This window comes from Botrytis fragariae, assembly GCF_013461495.1.
Source record: "Botrytis fragariae strain BVB16 chromosome Unknown tig00000223, whole genome shotgun sequence".
NCBI classification, from domain to species: Eukaryota; Fungi; Ascomycota; class Leotiomycetes; order Helotiales; family Sclerotiniaceae; genus Botrytis; species Botrytis fragariae.
The window spans coordinates 91,162-107,500 of record NW_023501001.1 but is presented as its reverse complement, the minus strand read 5'-3'; the positions used below and the strand labels follow the sequence as shown (position 1 = coordinate 107,500).

Below are 16,339 nucleotides of genomic sequence, written 5' to 3'. Positions count from 1 at the left end.
CGTACTTGAGCTGGAAACTACATGGGATCTAGCAGTGGCAATTGGGAGAAATGAAGAGGGAATTCCGGGACTATCGACGTGGGGAGGAGAATCGAGAAAAATTAACCTCGGAGGAAATAATTGGAGGGCCTTTGGGAGCTGAGAGGGGGGTTGAACACCTAGACTGTGGTAAGGAGAGGAGCTTTTTGCAAGACAATGTCTGCGTTTCTGAAGTAAGACTGTGTAAACGAGGTTTACAGGTCCCAAGAACCAAGGATATCAGGTTTTCACCCTGCGTTCCAAAATTGTAATAACTTCTCAAAAACTCAATGATGTTTGGTGGAATCTGATGAACAGCTGGCACATGCTGAGTTGTATGTGTGACAGTGATGAGATACTTTTCAATACATGCATCTCAGTATCCAGTCCATTCACTTCAACCAACTCATTTGTACCACCGGGTATCCTTCAATGTACTCCGTACCTTGTCGATTTTGCATCCTAGACTTTAAACTTTGTGTTGCCAAAACCTCTACCTATGATTTCTCTTGCGCTCATACCGGTACGTGGCTTATTGAATACTCCGTAAAAATGTATAGTCTGGTATCGTCATTGTATTGGACAAGTACCTAAATGTATCCTTCAACAAATTCACCACGGACTCACCCTCAACCCGCATGAAATCTCCGAGCGAGACAACGGTGGTGAATGTGACGTTGGATCCTCAAATTGAGGCACGAAGAACCAGGGTACCTTAATCTAAATCCTAATAGTCTGTCGGAGGCGGTTGATCGGAAAATGCTGTATTGAGGGTAAAAAAAAAAGCAATCCATTCTCGCTCGGAGGAACTTCCCTCTTAATATCTTTCAACTGTAGATACTACCACAGAATTCTTCAGGACAGAAACATACAGGCACAGTACAATGCAGTAGGTACAAAATAATAGTGTGGATGCAACAAAAAAAGGTATTGGTGGATGTTATTGCCTGACAACCGCTTTCCCCTAATGCCGAGGTGGAGAAATATGCATTTGCATGAGGCGAACGAACGGGAGTTGGGAGTTATCGTGCTGCACGGACACGGTTACTCAAACGGTTATCTTCAATTTCGGAGGAGCCGCTGGTTGGTATATCCATATCATGAAGGCAAGGAAGGAAGAAATAGTCCCTGTTATGGTGGTAAGTTGCTTTTGAAGAAAGAAGGGAAGAAATTCCGAGGTTGTATCATGGTCTGTTTTGTTTCTGATAATTGGAATGATTTATTGAAGAAAGTCCGTGAAGATCTATCCACGGAGGTAATGGACATTGAGGAAAGTGATACAAGATGAAGACATGTACCAATATATGAATGCGTCTCCTTGTAACGCTATTCAAAACACCCGGCAGTTTTGGTGATATTCAAGTATACGAAGTCTGGATGCAGAGTCCAGGAGAGTGGAACGAGGTGATTTGATGGATGAAAGACATTCTTCTGATGTTTCATCCATTCTCTCATGCTCGGGAATTTCCTCCCGAGGTCAGGAAACTCAAGAAAGAAGAAAAGGAAAGCTTAACCAACCACTCTGTAATTCCTTCTCGGATCCTTTCCTCGTGTCGATCAATTATTGGAGCAAGAAGATAAAAATCAAGATCTCTGTACCTCAAGCCAAGGACCAAGTCGAATTCGTGAAGCTAGATGGAAAGAAAGCGCAACAAAAGCAATTGAGATCCATCATCCGTGTGTGTGTGTCCATTGGTTCGTACGGGTAGCGAATGAAAGGAGGATAACTTTCAAGCATAAGATTGCATTGTCGGTGCACAGTAATGCATGTGGAAGATCTGGTTTGTGTGATGTACATCTTGAGAAGTTTTGATAACGATCATTGATAGCAAGTAAGCAAGAACCTTGCACGTGCCTTGGCAGTTGGCACATGGATGGATCATGGATGGTATTGTTAGAAGTAATAGAGTTCATCATGTCAATCTAGGGATTTTATGAAACCTTGTCCTAGACTTTAGTGCTATATGTTAGTTGTAAAGGAGATGAACAAAGTTCCAAATTTGTTGGTGCTTGAACCATCAAAGAGCTATTCAAGAAAACCAAGGTGTGTTTCATGTTTATGTTTCCCTAATCTCAAGCTTCTTATTTGTCCAGATACCATACAAGATGTGATTGCAATGCTCACCTCGAAATTGCCATGCTAGCTGACATATATTTTCGTACCATACTATCAATCGATATACCAATACTCTGCACTCCACTCTTAATGCACCCCGGGGAATCGCATGTTTTAAGCATACCTACAGGATGTGACGCCCAACATATCACACCATCACTGTGCAGTACCCAAAGTTGCACGGCCGGGGAAAAGATTTTCTTGTGCCTGTCGTGCTCTGTGCTGTATGCAGTGATGGAAGTGACTTGGAATACGTAGGTACTTCCAAGATAGACATCCCGAGCCTGTGCCTAGGGCTCAATAAATTACTTCCTTGAATTATTTCCTAAGGGTATAATCAAATCTAATTTGTCTAGATTGAACGGTTCAACCTCACTTGAAAAAGTTTGGTAACACCGTTGCTAGGTGGGTGTTGGGAAGGAAAGACATGTACGGAGTATTAATAACCTAGGGGACTAAGAGGGATATAGACAAGTCTCGAGCTCTTCTGGCTTCTCGAATCGAAATTATTGAGGTTGGCGGTCATTTATCGAGATTCATGACTCCACCTCTTGTCTTTGTCTTTGAAATATACGGAGTAGCTTGCGAAAAACTTGGTTAGATATATTGATGCGATCCAAATGCCCGGGTCTGATGAAATGACGATAGGGGGATTGAAAGGAAGATAGCCGGTCACCCTCGGGAATCCCGATGCCCCACGAGTTTGTTATTGGAACCGAGTAATTGTTACCCTGAGGCCTGTATGTATGTATGTAGTCGTAAAGTTCATTGTCAAGAAAGAGAGGAGAGCTAGAATTTCGAATTCTCAAGTCTCGAGCCCGTTATGGTTCATTATATCATACTCGTGCCGCCAAAAAGTATACAACCCCGAAGCTAAATGCACATACCACAAGATGATAAACTACATGAGGACTAAGCTGGTTTTCTTAGCAGCGGAGTTGCATACGTTCTGGCAAGCACGGGTCCATGGAGAGTGGAAGTCTCCGAGTCTTATCCGTTAGATGCGAAACTTTGGATGCTTTGGTAGCGAATAAACTACATTTAGAGCAATTCTAAACTATCCGGGACGGGCCATTAGAAATGAAAGATATAACTCCGTACTAAACCAAGACCTATTCGTATTAGACTGGAGAGACAATATTATGTGAAGACCATTTGCTCTTATGATGCTGGGCTTGGTAAGTTATAATTGTGATCAACATATTAACCGGGTTTTCACTCCCAATATGTCTTTGGTATGTGATATTTGGGTTGAAGAACTTTTGATGTGCTGGTAAGGTTAGTTTTTCTGCCTGTAAGTGTTGATGCTACACTGTACATATGAGATACATTAAACGTATTCTATGGACGAGTCAAAGGGAAAGACAATGTATGAGTACCGGCATGGATAGAGTGGTAGAGTGGTAAAGAGACGATTGACTGGTAGATGTACAGAATCCTGACTGGAAGTCCAATGATTGAACTTTTATTGGAATTGCCAACTCAGCCAATCGAATGGAAATTGAGCTTACAATTGGGTTTGTATTCGAACAATACTCTCAGTGAACCTTGTCGGCGGATGGTCTCCGAAAGCCTGTAAAGGTTGTGACTCTGAGGGTTGGATACATGATAATTGGCTTATGTTGGTAAGACGGTAGATGTGAATTTGCCAGGTATGAGATTATTCTTATTGATCCTCAGCCAATCGATGAAGATATTGAAAGATTTGCAGCTTGATGAGTTTGGTACCCTTATCAATTGACTTCCAGTTCGTATTGTTTCTTGAATTGTGAAGCCGAGTATCTTCCAAGATTCTTCCTTTGTATTCGAGATGGTGTAAATTTCACTTTGGAGTACTCCGTATGAATGTCATGAACTCCTACGTGGTGTGTATTGTCACTACAACCAATTCGTATCGCAATTTCCTTAGAGTTTTTGCCCATCTCTTTTCGTGATTTGACATACCCAGTGACAGATCCCCGATGCTCAGCAAGATTGGAATAAAAATAAATAATACATCTTTTAAGTGGAAATCAGAATGGAGTCGTTAATTACCTACCTCTGGACAGACGAGATGGTGATCAAAGCATCAAAGCGACGCAGCGAGTACTCAGTCTCCGTACCGGTATATCGATTGCTGTCTGTACCCAACACCCAGTGGCAAATCATACCCAGATGGATGTGAGATGCCTTTAAATAGGCAATAACATGGAAATCTTATACTCGTTCAAGCCAGCCGTCTAGCTAGGTACTGGGTTCTAGATGCTCTTGACATTGAGAAAACGTGAACGGAAGACGGGAGACTAGACGTAGTCAAAAAATATGCTCCGTCTTCTCTACCACCACACAGACAGATCCTGCATGTTCTCGGGGCAAGTTTACACTCGAGGATGCATATCATTTGAACCCGGCTCTTATTACACCTCGGTTTAAATAATCTTTTCTGCAGTTCTGCCCGGAAAAAGAAAAGAAAAGAGAAAGAAAATGCAGCAAAAGGAAGAGACAAAAAACATCGCATCTACAATTTCCAATTGGTTGTAACGATTAAAATTCCGTGCAAATGATGTTCAAGCCCCTGACTGGACGCCTCACCAAAATATCCACTTCAATTTCCTCAATATGAAATCCCCGCCACCATCCCATGCATATTCTACTAAACCATATTAATCCATAGTCTGATCCATCTTCGCATCTTGACTTGCAGTTTTATATCGAAATCCTTGCATAATATTTTGATCCCATCAAACCTTTCAAGAACCAATCCTAGCTAGACAATCAATCAGGGGACGCCAGAGTCAAGACCATTAACCTCAGTCAAGTTGAAGGGTCCCTTCAGATTGGCCCTGGGTTAACTTTCGTACCTATGGAGCTCCGAAACTTCTACGAAAGTATGTGCCCTGACGGTTGCTGCTACTCATGGAATGAATATCCACATGGCAAATCCATATCCATAACTGAAGCGTAGGGTATAGTCCGTGTGTTCTTGAATCTCGTGGATCTTCACTTCCTTTACTTTCCTTCTTGCTTGTATATACAATATTTGAGATACGATTCAAACCGATACGGCAGTATCGTTAGGTTTCTATCGCTCCGACTCTCGTGTATTTGTCTGGTTTCAGAGTGGGACAACTCCAATTGGACTGGAGGAAAAGAACACAACCGAAAAGGTAGAAGCAGAAGACCTTCCATCATCGTTACATATTTCCTTTTGACGTCGCGCAATCAGATATACGGTGAGTACTTCTTGTACCTTTGTACCATCCTGCAGCTATACTACCAATCCGAGCTCTCGAAACAAGATGTCTGAGAAGATGCAGTGGTAGCTTGGAAAACATGCGATTGCCATGAAGCAATGCTAATTGATGTCTTTCTCCAGCAACAGAACTCCAGAGTCACCCAGAAATTCAACGTCGCCCCTCATTACTTTCATCTTTTTTGTCTCAAGCCCATAAACCTGACGTACCTCAAACATTTGAGGCTGAAGTATATTCGACATGAACTACTAGTCATAAAAATCTGTCATAAGCAGTGAAGCAAGGAAACTACGGGACGGAACCAACTGTTATGGAATAACTGCCTGATCAACATATTGCAACAAATATATATACGCATGTTGATCGGTGTCTTAAAAGGTATGCGCCGAGGATTTGTCCGTTTGGTATATGGGAGTTAGAAGATTTATTCGTTGGGTCAACTTTGTCTTCCAATCCATACTAATGGGCCATTTTCAATTTAGTATCATTACTTGCAAGCAATTATACTTTTCTTTGCTTTTTTCCATTTCATAGGGTATTCACTTAAGCAAGCTGAGTTCGGGCACATTCAGAGCAGTTCTCAAGAATCGTCCCATTTAAAGCTTCACATAGCCTCGAAACAAGGTATCCTGGACCTGGTCAAACATTACATCTAATTGATTATATTTTATCAAAGCGACCCCCTTACAATTTGAAAACTACGCGTCTCGAAACTATCTCAATTATCCCCACAAGGATCTCGAGTTTCCCCATACTCCATACAAAGCTTATAGTATCTTGTGAATATACCCAAGGATTACCCGAGCTTTGATCAAGTCAAGTGAATATTGGAAAACACGCCATCGAAAAAGCATCAGTTTTCTTAATGCAGTAATTCACTAGATTCAAAGGTGGTTCATGGATGTCCAAGTTTGATCGAAATCTTGTTCTTTTCTCCTTCCCAAGAATAGACAAACGCATCGTCAATCATGATGAGGGACAATGGATGGGAAACTGAGGATGAGTTTGCGGTAGCAGCTCAATACCACCTCCCTCCTCCAACAGATACACCTTACAGAACACCAGCGCCATCCATTCGCTCAAATCGATCAAACCGCTCCAGACGTTCTTCGAGACAAAAATCGGTATCTCCAGGACCATCTTCTTCGCCACCACCGCTACCTCAAGGAGAGAAGCGTATGAGTTATTCTCTTGACGTAACCAATGATGAAACGTAAGAAGCAAAATGATCTTCGGTACTAAGTTGAATACTGATAGGATAAACAGGATATCTATTCTCGACCCAAGACGATTTACGCCAACTTTGCACGCTAATTTGGTTGCTGAAATTTTAACCTTACGTAGGGACCAGGAAGAGAAAATCAGAACGATTGAGAGCTTGGAAGAAGCACTTCATGATACTCGAGGAGAACATGAATCTTTACAAGATCGTCTTGCAGACACGTCAAAGGAAAGCCGTTCTTTGAAACGTCAACTGGCTTTATTAGAAGGTGGGACCTCATCGGCTTTATCTGAATTAGCAAAGGAGCGAGATGAAGCAGTGGAAACTACTTCAGAGATGCGCCGTCGATTGGAGACCGTTCAGAAGAAACTTAAAAGTCGAGATGAAGAAGTGGATCGCGTACAAAATCTTTGGGCAAACGACAAGGACAATTGGGATGAAGAGAGGAGAAAGCTGGAAGTAAAGATCCATGTTTCTGAAAACAGACTCAAGACAGTCTTGGATGAGGTCGCCGCTTATGAAGCCAGTCGTTCAAAGAACCAACCACAAGGAACCAACCCAGAAGATAAAGACACTGGAAACGAGAGTGATGGTGGTAGTGTTCGAACAATGAGTTTAACCAATAGTTTACGCTTCTCGATGCTCAATGGACCCAATGGATATGGGGTCACTAAAGGGAATGGTCTGAGCCTTGCCGATGAATTGGATCTCGACGAAAGCGAGACTGATTATGACGGCGGACGTGACAGTCTCATGTCATCCCCAGAAAAACATCAGCGAACTCAAAGTCGTGAAAGTATCTTATTCCGCACTCACCGTAGGAATCAGAGTGGCGACAGTATGAAGCGACCTGGAAGCATTACCAGAGGTAAATCATTACTCAACCAAACCGTTCTCGAGAGGTTAGAAGGAGGTATCTCAGAGGATGATGAGGCTGCACCTAAGCCAACATTCCAATACGTCGACACTGGCATTCAGTACTCCCCTCCACCGTCCCCAAAACTTTCGCCAGTAATCGAAATAGTTTCTGTTATTGAGCCAACAGCGCTACCTGAGCCAGAAATTTCCCACAAATTTGAGGAACAGTCTTCAACTGAGATATCGAGCAAAGAATGGGAGGTTGGAGCGAACCAGCGAAGAAAACGTGTGTATACAAATCCTCCTTTGGTCATTGAGCCTCCTAAGAGTTCTCCTATGATATCCGCGTCATCACAAACTGTGGATGAACCTCTCAGCCCCCCACGAACACCAGTTTCTCCAACACGAGTTCCACCACCACCACCTTCACAATTCATGCCTATTAAAGAAGAGAATAAGATGACATCTACGTCCACACAAACAGAAGCTGAAATCGAAACCCGCAACACATCACCAACATCCCCAAAACGTATTCCACCACCAATACCCATTCCATTGATTCAATTGCATCCGCCTTCTTCAGCTCCAGCAACCCCTCGCGAGTCTTTGTTGCCGCAATTCTCGAAAGATGTAGGCTGTCAAGTTTCGATTTCAGCACCCATTTCAACAAGATCGATGGCTGTACAAACGGAAGAGATCAGGGTCGCTCAACGCTTGAATACTCTTCCAGCTCATCTTCACCCATCTATTATATCGTCTAGCCCTCCATCACCCGATCTGAAACCCGATGGTCTTCAGTACTCGCCAATTCCAGATACACTCCCTCCCAAAAATCCCCGTCGCCAAAGCAGTCAACGCAGTATAACAACGCTCCCATCATCGCCACCTGTAATTGAGACAAGAGATGCTTATCCAGGCAATAACGACAATGGGCCTCTGGCAAAGGATAGAGGACAGATCAGAAGACCTCATCGTATCAGTAGTCTCTTCGCAGGCTTTGATGGTGCAAGTTCTGATGAGGTTGATGAGTTTGATGATGGTGATGTTAGTGATAATGACTTCAGAACTGCACTCTCCGCTCCAAACGCAACAAAGAAGGATGTTAAGAAAATGTCGCAAGTCCCAAGATCAGTTCCACAGAAGACGGAAATTCCTAATATTTTATCTATCAAGATCCCTTCCAATCTAGATAATGAAGCAGATGATCAATTTGATGAAGAAATATTGGAGTTGCCACCCAGGACGTCCGCCAAAGCCGCTCGGACTCTTGGTCATCCTTTACCGATTACTTCAATGGCTAAACCAGCTCAATTGCATCGTTCAGCTCTTATTCAAAGTGGTGTGAATGCTCACCGTCCCCGACCTGGTAGTTCTGGAGCGTCCGAAGAGGTTGCACCTCCATTTCCGATACCTACTAGAGCGAGCTCTCGCAGACCTGGAAATGCTGCTAGCGCACCCAGCGATGGCAATAGAAGTCCTAGCCACGGCAGAGGATCCAAGCCTTATCGAGCTGGTAGTATTCATCGATCTGGTAGTGTTAGCCGAACTGGCAGTGTTAGAAAGGTTCGATCCGCTGCTGCTATCACAAGGGGTAGGCGTGCTCCTCGACGTTCCGAAAGCAGATCACCGCCCATGTCACCAACTCTAGATCCCGAGAGTCCTGGCTTACCACCACTCCCCAATAACGATATCACTACGCCGCGGTTTTCGAGGGATAATGGTAGCGGTCGTTATAGAATGCATAGACAGCAATTATCGACCACAAACACCGCGTTCACTACAAACACTGCTGGATCCTCGGTTATTACTGATACCCAAAGTGCCAGCCAAGCTACGACTGTAGTAGATGCCATTGCCCAAACAATGGTTGGAGAGTGGATGTTCAAATATGTTAGAAGACGCAAGTCCTTCGGAATGTCTGATCAAGATGGGGACAATGCTACTAACGGCGCTCGTCACAAACGATGGGTTTGGCTCGCGCCTTACGAACGTGCTGTCATGTGGAGCAGTAAACAGCCCACGTCTGGATCTGCACTATTGGGCAAAACTGGAAGGAAACGTAAGTTAAGATATATTCTGTTCCCTAATCATACTAACTTTCATAGTCACAATCCAATCAGTGTTGGATGTCAAAGATGACAATGCACCACCGAGGGGATCTGGAGGAGTTTTTGATCGTTCAATCCTCATCCTTACACCAGCACGTGCCCTTAAGTTTACTGCTATTTCCCGAGAACGACACTATGTCTGGCTTACTGCTCTATCATTCCTCGCACATTCGTCACAGGCTGTACCCGATGTTATCACACCCCATCCAGCACAAACCTTGTCTACCAAAGCTCCTCCATTACCCGACTTCCAGAAGCCCGGTCGTATGCAAAAAACTCACAAAATTCGAGACTCGATCAAGGTTGCCAAGGGGAAGAATGCTTTCAATCGTACTGGGCCTGCATCAAATTATTCATCTTCTCAACAAACCGATACAAACACGAGCGTTCGCGACAATGAATCATTTCATACGAATTCACACTCGGTACGCTCTGACCCTGCAGAGGCACCATTCGTACCCCGTTTTTCCGAAAGAGGAATGGGTGGTCATGGCAGAAAGCGCAGTAATACTGGCTCACATATACCACCTCCTCTTTCTTTCAGAGGTTTCAGTGCTGGCCATGTACCTACCAATAGCACTGCAGGTATGAGTGATAGAACAACAGGCTCCTCCGAGAACCACAGCTCTTATTCTCAGCCTTCTTCGGTGACAGGATACAATGGACCTAGTAGTCGCTCATCTATTCGCACTTCTGATGCCAGTGCACGTCCAGGAGCTGTTGTAAATAACTTCTTCGATGCAGTAGGAACGATGCGAATGGAAGCTTTTATTTCTCCACTAGGTGTTACGAGATTTGATGATTTTCCCGACGAACAAGACGAAATGGATATGATCAGTTTGCAGCGTCGACGCAGCAGAGATGGAAGCAGAAGAAATAGAAACAAGGAATCTTTTGGTGTTGGTCGAGGTGGCTTTGGTGGGAGAGCAATTGAAGATTGGTATAGCGGAAGTAGAACTGCTGGGGAAGAAGAATATGGCCATCATGAGTTAGAAGAAAGATCGGAAAGACATGGAAGAGACTCTAGAGAGGATCCTTTCAGCAATTTTTAATCTTGTCACTCACACGGGCAAATTACACTAACGGGTTGTATCTTCTTATACGATACGACCTATACATTCATTACATTTTCTTGAGTTTGGGATGGGATGGGGTAGGAACGGCTTGGACTGGTAAATTGGATGGGTGGTGGAAAGGGATGAACTTCACAAGGCTTGGCATGGGGAAACCAGTTGGGACCTTGAAGAGCATCAGGAGATTATGGCAGGAAGGGAATGGCCATTTCTGGAGCTGGGAAATTTCTTTGTCCAAGAAGTGGGAACATCAGGCTCGCGCCAACACAACAGACATCACCTCGATTGATATCGATGGGATACATTTACCAGTAATGTTTTTGTATATTCTACAATATTCTGCTAGCCAGCAGGCTCTTTTCCTTTTTCTCTTTTTTACTTTCTCGTACTCAGCTACTTTTGTTTTTTCTGTTTTTGAAAGGCACTACAATTTTTGTTGGATATCCTCTGCGCCTTGTATTGAGGTGGGAGGATAATCGGATACCCCTTTCTTGACTTTCGTTTTTTAGCTACGGCTTTGCATGGGATGTTTACAGTACTCCCTGTTCTATTCTAAAAGTTGGGGGTCGGAGGATGTGTTTTCGTGGGATGCGGAGGAGGTGTGGAGAGCAGTGGAGAGGGCTGAAGTGGAATGTTACGAGAGAGGATAAGATATGGTGCTGGGGAAGGTGGGAAGAAGGTGGGAGGGAACGTAGATGGATGGATACAATATGAGATGGTATTGTGAGAGTCTCGATAGAGAAAGGTATTACACAATCTCTACATAAAATAAATGTACATTGATCTTTTTCTCCTATGAGTAATACAATGCATAGATCAACTTTGTGATTTCTTGATTCGCTTCCCTTAAAAATAGTTTTGTCTCAAGCCATTTTTTGTTGAATGGGCGCCAAGCTAAATGCCACCTGAAATATTGGTTATCATTCGGTTTACCAATCAGAGACGCAGCCTAAATACATATATGCTAGCCTAATCAACCACTTTATTTTCACGTGCGAGAGTAAAAAGAGAGCTTTGCAATGAATCCTTATTAAAATACCTAAACTCGAGCCAAGTTCCCTCTATAAAGCGATCAATCATTGCTGACTCATCGTCATCCACTCATCCAGAATTAAGCCTTGGACCGAGCTTATAAGTTGCTGGGGAAAGCTCATTCGGCTATTAGAGTTCAGAGCTTAAGATGCGGGGATCTACGAAATCTCACTCGGAGCAATGATCATTGATTTGGTATTCTCTCCTATAAGCAGCAGATTAACTAAGCTATTTGTAGGTATAGCCATCAGTCCGATGTTATCCGTTGCGATACCGAAATGAGAAGGGGAGTGGTAGGTAAGATGTAAGATTTATGTGTATATGTAAGAGTGAGTGAGATGAGTATGTTTTGTTTTGTTTCGTTTCTGATGTCACTTTGATGTCACTTTATATTTTCTTTTTCTTTCAGCTCGAAAATTGAATCTCGATACACGGCTTACAGATTTACGGGAAACTTTTGATCCATACTACGACTGTTGACTTTGAGTTGCTCAAAGTAGTTTAGTTATTTGGGATACGTTCGTACAATATTTGAGAGTGTGTTGAAAGGCACCTAGGTACATGAGATTAAGTTCGTGTAGCTTGAGATCAGAAATACGACAATCACACATCCAATTGTCAGTATAGCTCCATTAATCCTCAGTTCCCTATACCATCAAGTTGATATCTAATCAATCAATCCGCAGATCAAAATGCCCCTTCATCCCCAAGACGAAGTGCAATCTCAATCTCTCTCCGATCCCCAATCCTTCTGGGCAAAACAAGCTTCCCAATTGCACTGGCATAAACCACCGACCCAAATCCTAACTGAGAAAACAAAGACGCTGAAATCAGGTACTTCGCATAAACATTGGGAATGGTTTGGGGATGGAGAAATAAATACTTGTTACAATTGTGTGGATAGACATGTTTTGGCAGGAAATGGAGAGGAAACGGCGATTATATGGGATAGTCCTGTTACGGAATGTAAGGAGAAGATTAGCTATAAACATTTGTTGAAGGAGGTGGAAGTTTTCGCGGGGGTTTTAAGAGAAGAGGGGGTGGGGAAGGGGGATGTAGTTTTGGTTTATAGTGAGTTTCAAGAACAAATACACATCACTAACATATGCGAAGGAACAGCAGCTAATAAGTTACAGTGCCCATGATCCCCGCAGCTCTCATAGGCACCCTCGCAATATCTCGCCTCGGTGCTATTCATGCCGTCGTCTTTGGAGGATTTGCCTCAGCAAGTTTAGCGCAACGAATCGAAGCTTCTAAACCAGTAGCTATTCTCACAGCCTCTTGTGGAATCGATGGAACCAAACCTCCTCTATCCTATCAACCGTTCATCCGAGAAGCCATTGCTCTCTCATCGCATAAGCCCAATAAGACTATTATATGGCAACGCGAACAACTACGATGGGAGAATCCCAATAAGGAAAGCGGCGAGAGGAACTGGCAGAGATTAGTCAAAAGTGCCGGTTCCAGAGGAGTTAAAGCATATTGCGTACCTATAAAGAGTACAGATGGTCTCTACATCATCTATACATCTGGAACAACAGGTTTACCTAAAGGTGTATTACGAGAAGCGGGTGGACATGCGGTCGGTCTAAATCTATCTATTCGTTATGTATTTGGTATTCATGGACCTGGAGATGTAATATTTTGCGCATCGGATATTGGGTGGGTAGTCGGTCACTCATATATCTTATACGCACCACTCTTAGCTGGTGCCACGACCGTCCTCTTTGAGGGAAAGCCAGTAGGAACACCAAATGCGGGAACCTTTTGGAGAATCATTGATGAATATAAAGTCAATACTCTCTTTACAGCACCAACAGCTCTTCGAGCTATCCGTCGCGATGATCCGGAAAATAAATTATTCAGGGAGATTGGAGAAAAGGGCGGACTTAAGAATTTCCGTGCGTTATTCCTTGCTGGCGAAAGAAGTGAACCGAGTATCGTCACCATGTATCAAGAGCTTCTCACAAAATATGCTGCAAAGGGTGCTAATGTAATTGATAATTGGTGGTCATCTGAATCAGGAAGTCCCATGACCGGAATTGCACTTTCACCTCAAAGTGCATTATTACGAACTCACACCCATGAAACCACACCAGTCCTCCCTATTAAGCCTGGGAGTGCTGGGAAACCTCTCCCGGGATTCGATGTTCGCATCGTAGATGATACCGGCAAGGAAGTTCCACGCGGGAAAATGGGCAACATAGTTCTTGGGATCCCCTTAGCACCAACAGGATTCAGAACGCTATGGAATGATGAAGAAAGATTCTATAAGGGATATATGAAGCGGTTTGATGGGAAATGGATTGATACAGGAGATGCGGGTGTTATAGATGAAGGGGGTTGGGTTAGTGTTATGAGTCGAAGCGATGATATTATCAATGTGGCAGCTCATCGTTTTAGTACTGGTTTGTCTCTTATTTCTTTCGATCGCTCGTCCTGCCTCTTTCAATTGTTTTCTTTTCGCTTTCACAAACATCCGACTCACTCACCATCACAATAATCATATCAACAAAGCTAATACCACAAAGGTGCAATCGAACAAGCAATCTCAACACATCCCCTCATAACCGAATGCTGCGTAGTCGGTATCCCTGATCCTCTCAAAGGACATATGCCATTTGCATTCATAACACTTTCCACGCCTACTCATCCCGCATCCGCAATCCCACATGCAGATTTGGAGAAAGAGATCCAGGGACTGGTGAGGAAACAAATCGGGGCGATTGCTAGTCTGGGAGGGATCATTCAAGGGAGAAATATGATTCCTAAAACGAGGAGTGGTGAGTTCTTTTTGGGGGGGTTGGAAAGAGGCTGGGCTGTGAGTTTTGAATGTGACTGACGAGATGAGTTTTTAGGTAAAACTTTGAGGAGGGTTTTGAGGGAATTGTTGGAAAATGAATATCATGATGAGGGGGGGAAGAGTGTTAATGTTCCGGCGACGATTGAAGATGAGAGTGTAATTGAGGTCGCGAGGGGGAAAGTTAGAGAGTATTTTGAGATTAAGGGGAGAGGAGATGGAGAGACTGAGAAGGAAATTGAGAGAGCGAAGTTATAGGGTTGGGCTTGGTGATTGTATTGTTGTATTATTGTATTTATTGATGAGATTAGATGCGAGTAGTTTTTAATGAGTGTATTTATTGGAAGGGAAAATGCGGTTTATAGATTTACTTTCTTGCTGGAGGATAGAGAATCAACTGTGCATGATTGTTACTGAATTTTCAAGGTTCTAGTAACTAACTAACATCATAATATTTAGAAAGAAATGAGCTTAATAAAATATTAAATAGGAGAGACCCTGAAAGCAAATACTAGGCGAATCTTCGGCAGTTCGCATATTGGTTCAGAGGGAGGGGATGATATTAGGATACTGATCTCTTCGTTTTGGGAATTTCATAAGTAGAGAATTGGGAGAGAAAATTGGTTGGGTGGGATGTGTAGCTGAATGAATGAAGTTGATCGATGTTCGACGTTCAGTTATGGAAAGATGTGGTTAATGTTAAATATTATATAATGCTCTTTTTGATTTTTCTTTCTTTTTGTATTATTAAGTGTATATAATAGGTGAATTATAATGACGCGAGGTAAAGTAAATTCACTTTTAGCCGCGTGATAGTATCTTGCCGTTGTTTTAATGTGTATTTCTAATGTAAAGCGTCGATATGTTTTCATTAGTACTTGACAGCGCTGTATATTTTCCTTTTTTCCCCCTCCTCTCCTTTCCTTCTAATAAATCATTCATCCATTCAAGAATTGAAACGTTACGATCACGGGACACATAAACTATGCTGCATGTCAACCTCTCGCTACATAGGTATACATAGGTATCCAGGGATTATAGGTATATATTATCTAGTGATGCATCATGTATAGGATGAAAAGTGGCATCTAAGCTACAAAGGAATGGGGTGAGTAGGGTGGATGGGGGATGGAGGATGTTTGTATACTAGATATATGTACTAGGTATACACGTATAATACATATGTACTATGGGGGTGATGTTAATTTTCTTGCAAAGATGAGAGATGTTCATAAGTGTTGAGTTCAACTTTGTTGTCCCCGAACTACTTAGCGATGAATGTATGGGGAAGCTCTCGGTCGAAATTGAGATCTTGGTCTTGTGTTGGTTGACGGCCACAGATGTGTATATAGTTGTTGCCAACTAGAATTATTCGTTGAGCATCGACTTGAGTAGCAATGCTATCGGATATAGAAGAACTAAGATTGATTTGCTCTTCATTGGTTCTATCGCTGTGGGTTTCTCCACTCGTGCGTTGTGGTTTGTAGTCTTTATCGAGGAATTTTATATGTAGAGTTATCAGCGCCAACGGGACCTCATGTTAAGAACGCGGATACGGATGAGTTAGAGGAGGTTAGTTATAAGTTGCCATAACGGGGAAGTAATCTGAAAGGTCTAAAGTTATCGTAGTCATGATTGTTATGATACCGAAGTCAAGGAAGATCATTCTAAGCTATCGAAGTGTAAAAATATGAAGCTCTTAGGTATTCATACTATTTCGGATACATGCATGAGAGATGGTTGAACAAACAAAAGACTTTTCGTACCTACCTATCAGAGATTCTCGCGCTTGCTATAATCACGTGAATGCGCATACGTATTCCTGCTGCCATCCTTTGCTTACACAGTATAACGATGCCCACTGGCCGGCTGCCGCAGT

The 16,339-nt window shown here is 43.0% G+C and overlaps 2 protein-coding genes across 2 annotated transcripts; both read left to right on the top strand.

Annotated features, from left to right (window-relative positions):
* Window positions 1-6,335: 6,335 nt before the first annotated feature.
* On the top strand, window positions 6,336-10,607 carry Bfra_010753 (putative nuclear migration protein; the record flags this gene model as incomplete). The annotated part of the gene is made up of 3 exons (XM_037341088.1): window positions 6,336-6,580; window positions 6,634-9,506; window positions 9,553-10,607. 3 exons carry the CDS (start codon window positions 6,336-6,338, stop codon window positions 10,605-10,607), a joined length of 4,173 nt encoding a protein of 1,390 aa, XP_037188507.1.
* A 1,745-nt stretch (window positions 10,608-12,352) lies between these two features.
* Window positions 12,353-14,718, top strand: Bfra_010752 (putative propionate- ligase protein; the record flags this gene model as incomplete). Its single annotated transcript, XM_037341087.1, has 4 exons — window positions 12,353-12,731; window positions 12,797-14,068; window positions 14,192-14,443; window positions 14,519-14,718. 4 exons carry the CDS (start codon window positions 12,353-12,355, stop codon window positions 14,716-14,718), a joined length of 2,103 nt encoding a protein of 700 aa, XP_037188506.1.
* Between the last annotated feature and the right edge of the window lie 1,621 nt (window positions 14,719-16,339).